The sequence below is a fragment of the Anticarsia gemmatalis genome, chromosome Z (genome assembly GCF_050436995.1).
Source record: "Anticarsia gemmatalis isolate Benzon Research Colony breed Stoneville strain chromosome Z, ilAntGemm2 primary, whole genome shotgun sequence".
NCBI classification, from domain to species: Eukaryota; Metazoa; Arthropoda; class Insecta; order Lepidoptera; family Erebidae; genus Anticarsia; species Anticarsia gemmatalis.
In genome coordinates, this window is record NC_134776.1 from 16,865,060 (window position 1) to 16,877,526 (window position 12,467).

Below are 12,467 nucleotides of genomic sequence, written 5' to 3' on the forward strand. Positions count from 1 at the left end.
GTTGAACGCCGACAATTACTGTCTATATTTACAACCTTTTCATATATCATTGTCTCTCATCACGGATCCAGGGCACGCTGAGCGATTTTTTTTATTTGGACACTGACTTGCCCGAGCCATTATTGTGCGAGTAGTGAAAATTTGTTTTTACTTGTAACCGTTAACCTAATGTTCTATGACGTAGCCGTAGCGCCCGTAGCACTATCTACGAGGTACGAGTTCTTTCGTATAATTGAAATAAATGTAAAATTACAGTCTGAGTTAAAAAAAAAGGATCCTTTCCAATCAAGTTAATTAAAAGTAACGTCACGTTCCTTTAAAAGTTACAGAAATTATAATAATAAAGATGAAGAAAGCTTATATTTTTTAATATTATTGCTTATAAAGTACATTAGATCAATAAATAGAACATTACCACGCATTTGACATTTGTCTACATACATAGAGCACTGACATAGACATAGAGTACCGTCTTATATGTTTACTGTGGTCTTACTGAATGTCATAAATTTTACTAAAGTAGAATTTCGGGTGCTGGGCGACCACTAGTAATTTTAAAATTACATCAAAGTAAAAAACAATATTTACTAGGTGGTAGGTTTCAAGCCAACTGCGAACTAATAAGAGACACACAAGTTTTCCTAATCGATAACAAATCACAGTTTTAGTTTTGAGAAACTTTAATTAGTCAGCCTAGATATTTTTTTCAGATATACAACTTTTTTACAATTTAATAATTAAGTTTGAGAACTTTCACCAGTGAACTCGCCTGTAGAGCAGTGTTGGGCAAAATGTAAATAACTATAAATGAACAATGACAATTACAAATTTGTAATTAGAAACTTCAATTACAAATTACTTGAATTTATTGAAAAGTAATTCAATTAACAACTACAGTTAGTATTTGTAATTTGCAATAAAATGACTAATAATTCAATATATATGTTCATTTATTAAAGAAGTGATTTATTTTTAATTACACTTTAATACTACTCATTGTTCAAACATTTGATCAGAAAGATTGTGAGATTTTTTAAAATTAATAATTGAAGCATATGAGAATAATCTCTCAACAGGGCCTGAAGATGGCATTAATAAGAAAGGTATTCAGTTTTCCCACACATAAAATGATAGTAGATAGTCATAACGGTTTTTGACAAACCCTGGCATGTCTTTTACGGATCTCAAACATTTTATTTTTTGCTAACCGACTCCCCATTCTCTGCTACAGTCGTATTTTTTATCATGTTTGAAGCTAACAATTTTACGTCTAGCATATCTATGTTCGTAAACTCTGACACTTTGTATAGAGTAGTGTTCTTGTTCTGTCCTTTCGACGGCGTTTTATGTATGATGTCTTTTCATATTTTTTTCTATTCTAATTACAGAATTTGCGTCTTTGTCGTTTTTCTTTTTCGATGGCGCTATGCAATGCATCGAGTCTACCTCCATAAAGCTGTGACCACTTTCTAATATTTTTGATCGCAATTTGTTGGATGTGGTTTATATATTATGCAAAGGTTAGATAGAAGGCTAATCATCAAAAATAAATCAGCTGGTTAATAATTATGACCTTATTTATGATACGTGTTGGAGAGGTACCCGAACTCTTTGAAAAAATCTTATGTTTGTAAGACAATATTTTTCATATCATAAGATAATTATCTCGTTACTTAACAAAAAAGCACATGACAAGCCACGCAACAGTGTTGCGAAATTTAATTGCATGGTAGAACTAAAAATAACAATTGATTAATTGTCAACTGTAAAGTAACAAGTAACAACGAAGGATGTTAATTAATTTTGACTATTGGCACTCCATATTCTCTGTTAAAAATAAAAAAATACTAGTCAAAGAATTACTTCCATACGTTTATTAGTTGTTTTTACAGTTCCAAATTACTTGAACATAACCAATTGCATCATCGCCATATCTGCCTCTTGCCAATCTATAATAAATATAAAATAAATATAAAATAAATGGCCTTACGTATCTTGTTAGTTAACAAACACATAAATAAAAAAGGTTTAGTACATCTGTTCAAAAATCTATACTTGCAATAAAAATAAAATATTTTGGCCTCACGTATTTAGTTAGTAAAAAAATACAAATAAAAAGAGGTTCAAAGAGCGGTACCTTTAAATACATACGTTACCTACCTACCTAAAGCTACAAAACTTTAACACATATTTGTTGTTTTTAACGTACAAAATTAATGTTAAATAGATAGGTACTTTTACTATTTGAGTGTTGCATTCTTCCATTACGACATTAGTTGGCAGTTATTTTGTTTTGATAAAACAATTTAGAACAAATAAACTACATATATTAAGCAGGAAAGTTTACTTACCTTTGCATTTTTATTTCTCGCATTTAGGAGGCAACCAAATCTCTGTTCGTTGATAAACAAATCGTTACCATTATTCCATCTATTTCAGGTGGATTATCCGATTGCACTTTTTCAAATCCTTCATCTATTTAATTAATGATTTAATTAATCGAATAATATTACACTATAAATGCAATAAGCGAACGAAGACACAACAAAATACTGCACAAGCTATTACACCTACTATAACGGCTGGCGACTTGATAATCGTTACGATTAATAAAATGAATTAATTGTAAACTGTTAGTTTTACAATTAATCATTAATTGTTCCTGCAATTAAAGTTTATGTACAACAGTGAATGTCTTTTGGCTGATCTGATTATGTTTCTCGTAAATAAAATAGAAACCAGTTAAAAGTAAATAGATAATATTTTTATTTAGTCAGTCTAACAATACGCAATATAACTAAGTAGATAACGAAATACACACATTTTAGTTACATAATATATTAAATCACAAGTATTATATGTTTTAATAATTCAGATTGAACTTTAAAGCAACTCTTTTTTCAAACATACTGTCAGACAATTAGTGATTTTAAATTGGTCATGGTTGCGAAGGAAAACAGACGCTCCGCGGAGGCAGACGATGGCAATGGTGTATTCAATTTAATACAAACAGCTTTTATCTCTGGATATTGAACTAAAAGCTGAATTTCCTGACTTTCTTCGGCAAAAAAAAATAACGTTCACAACTCGGCTTTAGTCAAAGACGCAGCAGGAGATATAATGTCCGTCATAGGATATGTGTCGGAGTCATATGTGGCTCCATCAAAATTATGATTAATTGTTAGTTTTAATTATTTCGTAAAACAATAAAAAAATTTAGTTTCATTATTTTAATTGTATCTTGCAATTAACATGAGTAAATTAAAATAAATTAATTGCAATATGCAACAAACAGAAAAAATAAATTAATTGCAATGTTTTTTTGATACAATTACTAAGGTGATTAAAATATTTATTGATTAATGCCCAACACTGCCACGCAATTTGTAGGACAATGTGCGTGGTGAACTATGCAAAACTGAAACACGAAGGACAAAGTTGGCGCCATTCCAATACGCTCGTTTAATACTAGGCTGTGATAACTCAGAGGAGCATAGATAACAGAATTCATGAAACCAGAAAGTTCAAACTATTGCGAGTGATTTAAAAATACGTCGTCGTATCCTACTAGTAATAAGGTCGAAATCGTATCAAAACAGGAATAACCTACGCTAGCGAAGCATTGGTAGTGATTGAGCCTCAACCCTGTTAAATCGGGTTTGCGTACTTTCCAGTCAATTTTCTCAATATTTATAACACGAAGGAAAACGATAAATTATGGCAAATAAAACGTTGTTGATTGGTTTTACTGAATGTATAAACTAAAAGTAGAAAATTGATAGTTTAATGTCATAATTTCCAGTTTTAAACAAATGTGGTAACTACAGACGAACTGAGATGGGCGTGTCTCTACCCCTGCCAGTATGATTGCGAGTGTGTGTATTCGTAACGTAATGTAAGCAACTCACACTACCATCGCTGTTGTAGTGTACGGTTATTTCAGTCTCAGGAATGAAAGGACGTGGTGTCATCGGTCTATCGCTTGCTCATCTTCTTACGTAAAAAAACGAATTGTCAAATATGTTAAAACTATCCCGCCTAAAATCTCTATCTAGCCTATCCTGGCAAATATTCACAATATTATTAGGTAATTGCATGATCTACAATTTTTGCTGACATAATTTCACCGTTGGAATTATTGCAAGAGTACTTACCCCTATTTTTAAGCTAAATTGAATCAAAATTCAATATTGATTTTATTGACAATAAATGTCGTTTTTAAAAAGCTTTTTTCGGCCTTCTAACAATTCGACAACTAATAAAACACAATACAACAACAGAGTCAAGCTGAATGTATAATAGAATACGGGAATTAACGCGAACACGCATTTTACCTTAAAATGCCTAACGTTTCGGCGCAGGTTGCACTCGCCGTGGTCCCAGGCAGACTGGGAGACGGCGAGTGCAACCTGCGCCGAAACGTTAGGCATTTTAAGGTAAAATGCGTGTTCGCGTTAATTCCCGTATTCTATTATACATTAAACATGCAACGCGAGAGTTTAAAAGTTATGAGAGTCAAGCTGAGTTAAGAGGCATTTAATTTACAAAGTGGGAGCTACTGACGTGACATTGTAGTACATTTTATACTATAACTTGACGTCATGCGACTTTTCAATTATATGAATCGCCATAATTATATACAACATTAAAAATAGTCGTCATCCCTGTTACATTATTTATTATGCTCATCTTTGGAATTATAGATAACATTGTAATATAATGCTGTTTATTTTTGATCAGTATGTAGTGATAGATTTATAAAATATGTATTCACATATTTTAATTCCTTTTGCATGGTATAAATTACCTTGTTTAAAAAATGAAATAACTTAGCCTAGTTTAATTGCTATATTTTGTCATTGAATATATTTTATTTTTATAAACTAAGTACAGGTTTATAAATCACACCGTATTTATTATCGTTTTAAGAGATTCTTGGAGTAAAATGATAAATAGGAACGTAATGTTTCACATTGCTAACAAGTTGTGTACAGTTGCATACTATGTTTGTATCTTGTGAAAGGGTTGTTACTGAGTGGAAGGAGTACATTATGAATGAAACTGTACTCGACTCTCTCTAGCGTAAGCGTTTTCACTAAAGAGGGTTGAGACTCCTCCCACCCTTCGATTTCGTGCTAAAAGTATCCTTTCTCTTTCCTTCGTGTGGAGCCCATCGTTTTTAATTTATGCATTCCTGGTGCCAGCAACTAAATCCGTAGGCTTCTTTCACGTGAGCACTGGCTTCTTTCAATCGATTTTATTCTATCTACGTCACGTAGGTTCATAATTTACTCCGCCGTTTTATGATCTCCTAGTAATTCAGAACTGTTCCACTGGCTTCTTTCAACCCGGCACAGGCTTCTTTCAATCGATTTTACGAATGGAATACGCATTGCTCTTTCGTTTCGTGGTCCCCTAGTATTTTAAAACTGTTTGACTGGCTTCTTTCATCCTGGCACTGGCTTCTTTCAATCGATTTTATGATGCTATTTCTCTGTCTCTTTATGCATTCCTGATAATTGCAGAAAGTTTTTTTTTTCAATAACCAGCCAGCCCATCAAACCGCCATGTTTTATGGCAACATGATGAAGACTGCATTTTTCGTTTCATTCCGGAGGGAGAAACAACTGTTTAGGTTTATCCGCAAACTTAATGACTGACACTGCGATTTATTAATTCATTATTGCGAATACAAAATATAAAAATATAAAATAATTAATAACTATAATTGTGCTGTAATATTTAATTTGATTATTTTATACTTCTTTGAAGTTATACAAATACAAATTTCGTAAACACTGAACTCTGAAACATTCTACCACAGTCTGTTACTATTAATTCTGGTGTATCGAATAAAGAAACAACATTTGTAAAGAGTAACTTTAACTCATTAGTGTCTTGACCAACCACAGGACACAACGAAAAATATTTTTGAAGAACCGGCTATATACAAGTCGGAATCGCGCAAGAAGGTTTCCATACCACCATCCTACTAATATTATAAACGCGAAAATTTGTGAGAATGCATGAATGTATGTACGTATGAACGTATGTACTCTTTCACGCAAATACTACTGATCTGATGACGAGATACTGCCTGGAGACAAACAGACAGCGCAGGCTTAGCAATAGGGTCCCGTTTTACCCTTTGGGTATGGAACCCTAAAAAGCATCTATTACAATCAGAACATATCGATAACCATTTGATTGAGGTAGAGGGCTTAATACATCTGCATGAACTATACATATATGTCTAAGAGACATAAGGTTTATCCCAAGAGTGCATTGGTTGTTGTGGAGCTCTTGGTACCTTTTTATGCGTTCAACAAATAAGACAATGATTTATGTACTTCTGCACAAATGATCTTAAGCAATAAATAATCAAAAATGATTTCTAACAATCTCTAAAGTCCATGTACATCGTGGAAGATTCAATTAACTGGATTACGATTAAATAGTCTGCGCGTGACATTCATGTCCTTTACCTTACGGTATTCCAGGGTAAAGTTAAAATCATGTATATATAGTATTTTCAATTTACTACGGAAAAAAATAATTCCGAATCGTAATATTTAAAGAAAAACTTTTTAAATATGTACTTCTAACATTAATAAAATATTATACTAAACTAATTTATTTTTTTTTTTTATTTTTTTTACCCATTACTGTCCCACAGCAGGGCAAGGGTCTCCTCCCAAACTAGGGGAAAGGGTTAGGCCTTGAGTCCACCACGCTGGCCAAGTGCGGCCAATACTAAACTAAACTATAAATAATTACCAAAAAACAAATATTTACAATTATACAATATATTTACAATATATACTATGCATACAAAAGATGTGCGTCAAACGTCGTAAAATTTTTCCTCACCATCGTCGACTGGTAACGTAATTTTCTCAATTGTTAAGAAATCATTGTCCTCGTATTGATTCAGGTGTGTATGCGAAGCCTAAATAGGCACCAGTTGCTCTTGCTGAAAGTTCAATGACAAAAAATCCTGGCAACCTGATTTTGCACACACGACGTATTTCACTGAGGCCTAATTATTTATTCTTTATTTATTTATTTATTGTCTAAATATTATAAATATCGATCGTTATTTTAAGAGAAAAGAATAATCAGCTGTTGGTTTGACATTAGCTGTCCTGCTTTTTCCTGTAAAACGAATAATTTTATTTTATTTTAATGAACTTTTACAATACCAACGTTTATCACAATTATTGTAACATAACGTTGACCACTAACCATACAATAAGAAGAAGAAGACACTTATTGTATTGTTTTCCTTCGTTCCACGAATGAATGAAAACATTAGTTGCAGAACTCCGGAAGTAAACTATTGTTAAAGAACTACATGAGGTAATTACAAAAATACTGCCATATCGAGCAATTTATTTTCTTATTATGGTTTGAAACGTAATTAATCTTTCACTACATGATTTAACTCAGCCGGAATTCTTCGTTCTCATTATTTTTCTGTAATGAAAAACACTGTCGATACAAGTACTTCATGTATCACAGACGTCGTTTATTGCGAAATAACCGAAGTGAACTTCGCGCAATCACGAATCGACACTCACCAGGAGCTCATAGCTCGCAAGAGAAACATAGTTCGTATGAGGCTCAATGGATACAAACACCCTTCAAAACACTATCCCTCTCTAGTGTTTGCTCTTTCGCACCCGTACATTGTAGTCTCCACCCCTGTAGAGTAAACGTACGACCTTGAACTTTGAACATTGACCCGAATGGCGGGAGAATAGTATTGACACTGACAGTGCACTATCTTATAAAACTTTTTTAAGTAAAAGGAACACCGATTTTATTAATAAAAACATTTAATGCTTAAAATCTAAAGCTAAAAGTAGGTATTGGGGGATCAATCTGAGAGCGAATTAAACGAAAATACCTCCTTTTGACACACATAATGATTAATAAATTTTCCCAGCTTCCGACAGCTTTTCTACCTGTTCGTCATCCTTCGTTTGTCAACTTGGGATTACTTTAATTTTAGGGCGCGTTCTCACTATGTCGTAACTATTAATTTATCATTGGACGACTGTCCTCTCTAGCTGTTCCCATTAAAACGATTGTTTGTCGTGCTAGCCGTCCCCACTGTCATCATAATCTGTCGTCACTTCAAAAAATGTGGTAGACAGTAAATCGTGTCGTTCGTTCACGACACTTAAAACTACACGATTATCTGTCGTCACGACAAAGTGGGATTGCGCCCTTAGTTTACATTTTCAACGTATAAGTCGCAAAAAATCGAAAAATTTATTAGAAAAATATTCGAAATAAATGCATTAAAAAGGCGAGTAAGTAGCACACTCTATGGAAAGTATGCTATTGCTTAATATTTTAGTTGTACTATTTGAAAATGAAATTACAAGCTAAAAACGTTTTGATAAATAATTCCTAAATAATACTAGCAGCATTACCACGTTGGATGACAATGCTTATCCTTTTACCTCAGTTAAAGCCGACATCCTGGTCACGTGTAGCGGCAACGAGACGATAAGCGATCTCTCGGTAGAGACTACAAACGCTCGGGCATACTTATAGTATCAAAGTTTTAACCCCAAGCGGTGCAAATTCACAAATACCAATAATGTAACTTTATTTGCGCCGTTCGAGATTTTCGGATAATGCGGAAGCAGCGCCAGCACTACGCACCGTGCCTGGAACATTTCCATATTCCAGGCACGTTGCGTAGTGTGTGAATCGCAACTTCGAACTAAAACTTTGGGTATAAAGTTCTCTCACAATTTATGCTGCACTGGTAGTAGTATCCCATTGAATATCGAACTGCGCCGCTGCCGTCCGTAAGCTCCGCCCATATTTAATATATACATATGTGTGCGTGCGTATATGCAACGATCTGCACTGGAACTGTTGAAAGGGGAGCGCGAACCTGTGAGTGCAAAAAACTCTCCTGCACATTCATGATTGCCGTATAGCAGATGCACTTAAATTCAACACTGAGAACCATTCATGTCGGCCCGGAGTGCTAGCTTTTTCAATCGTAATTAATTCATTTTCTATTGGGTACTTAACTTCGTAGAGAAATTGCATAATAAATACGAGTATAAACAAAGTAAGAAAATAAAAAGGAACGCCGTATCGGAAAAATCTCAAAGGAAGTTCAAAGTCGTCACCAGTGCTTATAATATATTATCTTCATTTACAATATCCATATAAAAGATCTAGTAGGATTTTTGTGATTTATTTATGCGTAACACTGACCCTTCCCTTTAAATAAGAATATAAGAATATATTTTTTAAATAAATATCATTGGACAACTCACACACGGTCATTTGATTCCAAACTAAGCAGAGCTTGTACTATGGTAACCAAATAACTGATAAACATACTTATATATTTCTAAATACATACTTATATAGATAAATTGACATCCAGGCTGAGGACAAATACTCGTGCTCATCACACAAAGATTTGCCCCGGGTGGGATTCGAACCCACCACACGCGGCGCTACGGTTGTTGCGGCGAGGTGACCGCTTAAACCACTGCGCCAAACGTGCAGTTGAAAACCTTTGTCTAGCTTAATTAAATGAACTTATCGAGCTATACGTTATTGATATAAATACTCTACAATGTACACAGGTACTCTTTAATATATGTAGTGAAAGCCTTTATCTCTGATTATGTCGACCCACAAACCACTTATTCATATATTTCTTAAGATTTTTATGATTAACTACTTGGTTAATTTATCTGAAAAAATCAGTTGCACCAAAGAGAAGGCCGCCGTTGAAGGACGGATCTTAATAATTAAAATCTACTAATGGTAGACTATTATAACGCCAATTCGCATAAAAGCGACATGGTGCCCTTTTTCACCTGGATATTTGTTGAAACAAATTATACAAACATTTTGAACAAGTTTGTGCATAATAATATGTGATGGCTGAAGTTTTCGACTTTTAGAGTAATGTTTTGGTTAATAAAATGGCCTTCGAAAGTACATATATATCTGTATCAGTAATCATTTAATCATTGTTTTTGTCAAGTCATGTAATTAATCTCGTTTTCTTTAATAACTTATTTACTAATCATGATTGTAGATCTTATTGTTGCTACGTATATGTTGCTACACTCGTAGCTAGAATGTAGCAACATATACGTAGCAACGTAGCGGTTTGCACGTAGCAAATGTTGAAGTTACAATCTCTTCACGTTTATCTTCTCCTGGTTGAATTGGTAACTGTTATTGAACGGGTTCCAAGAAGCATGTTAGTAGCTGTACATTACTTTATTGAGCCTCTCACTTCGGTGACCAGTGAGTGAGAGTAACAGAACATCTAGTTGTTTGGGGGCAATACAGAATACAGACCACTCCCATTTCATTGATGCATCCATTCATATAAACTTTCTCTAGTTGATGCTCGTAACTTCTTTAGTGATTTTTCGGAATGAATCCCTTAGTAACTGTTGCGTTATTGTCGACACTTTTTGGGTTCACTATTAATTTCTTGTAAGTTGTTTCTTGTCTTACCTTTTTTATGAGGTTAACTGTCGTTTTTATCGTAAATTCACGAATGTGACAAATGAAACGAAGCCATATTTTATTTTCCTTTAACTTTTGTTCTTATTGTAAATCATTATTTATTTATTTAGTTAATAATAAAATGTACATAATATATCTAGGAAAGTTTGATTTCGGAAACAATTCACTCTAACAATCTAATATGCAAGAGATTAAAATATGCGAAATCGTTGCCGATGTTGCCATGGTAACCGACTGGCTTCATAGTACTAGGGCAACATTAAAGTCAAGTAGTATCAGTTCGCTCGGATGTTCAATCAGATGATGCGGTGTATAACACGTCATTAATATTTTATGGTGTATGTGTGGTATGTATATATAAAGTTTAGTAGTTAGGTATAGTTTTAGTCATCGTCGCTCCACTCCTCAAAAGCGAAGTGCGCTCACGAAGCCACAATAATTATTTTAAAACATGATTTTTCGAAATGGATTTCGAAAAGACCATCGTTGCCTTGAACTTAATAGTTAAGACCCACACTCAAGAGATATAAGATACAAAAACAATATTGGGTACACCTCTTTTTGGAGCGACCGACCTTGAAGTAAAAAGTGTTCCACCAATTTTTATAGGCTTAGAGAACACCCAAAGATTTTTTTCGAATATTTTTGAATGAATGTGCAAAGTTTTGATTAGGTTTTTATATTTCTACATCTAGGTTACTCTCCTACGAAACTGTTTTTGACAATAGCACCAAAGTCAGCTCAAATTGGTTTTCTCGACCATTCTAAACACAATTACATTTATTATTCCTCATACAATGTACCTATAGTCTAAACGTGTTCCATTTTAAATAATATAAATAATAATAGAGTATTGCATCAAAATCTTCTGATAGAACAATTCAGCAGCAAATATGTCCAATTATTTCGCCCGTAGTTTTACACTACGAAGGGCTGTGACGTGCCCTCATCATGACGACAAAGTCAGGATTTCAATTCTTCTGTACTTAAGTGAAAAGTCTGAGACAATAAAATTTCCCGCGGTCAAAACACTATTTAAACAAATTTAATAACTACGTAATCAATCACTCTTTAGTCTTTTTCGTGGCAACATGTTCACCCAATTGCGAGAAATTATTAAAATTTTCATATACGTTCTTCATATTATGGAAGTTTTCCAAAGTTTCATCTTCATTATTATAGTTTTTTTCACTTTGTATTGACTCATAATATACCTAAATCCTTATGTTATATATGATTACAGAGATGCACCAGAGCCTACAGGTGAAGAAGGTGAAGACACAGATATGGAGTTGCCTAAAGTATATGAGCCGGTGTTTGATTACGCCGAGCTGCGCGAACGTTTAGATATGTTCCTTGCACAGTTTAATGAGATGGTGCGAGGCTCCGGCATGGACCTTGTTTTCTTTCCCGACGCGATGCTGCATCTTGTCAAAATATCCAGAGTTATACGGCATCCTAGAGGAAACGTCATGCTTGTGGGTGTAGGTGGCTCAGGAAAACAATCTCTGACCAAATTATCAACATTCATAGCTGGTTATCGTTCTTTCCAAATCGCACTCACGAGGTCTTACAACGTGGCAAATTTTCTTGAAGACCTCAAACTGCTTTATAGATCTTGTGGTGTACAGGGAAAAGGTACTACTTTCATATTCACAGACCTCGATATCAAAGAGGAGGGTTTTCTGGAATATCTCAACAACATACTATCGTCGGGAGTGATATCGAATTTATTTACTAAGGATGAGCAACAAGAAATAATTTCAGAATTGACACCCATTATGAAACGTGAAAATCAAAAAAGAACCTTAACCAATGAATTGGTGATGGAATATTTCTTAAATAGAACATGTCAGAACTTACACGTAGTATTGTGCTTTTCACCAGTAAGTATACTAAATTAGCGTCTTTTCGATATAATTAATTTAAAAACATTA

The 12,467-nt window shown here is 33.9% G+C and overlaps 1 protein-coding gene across 1 annotated transcript in view; it reads left to right on the forward strand.

The window, feature by feature from the left end:
• Dhc1 (dynein axonemal heavy chain 1) overlaps window positions 1–12,467 on the forward strand; it is a 167,513-nt gene that overhangs the window by 66,594 nt on the left and 88,452 nt on the right. The window contains exon 39 of the mRNA XM_076135322.1: window positions 11,774–12,416. Within this exon, the coding sequence (XP_075991437.1) occupies window positions 11,774–12,416 (643 nt within the window). The remainder of the gene's footprint in view (window positions 1–11,773; window positions 12,417–12,467) is intronic.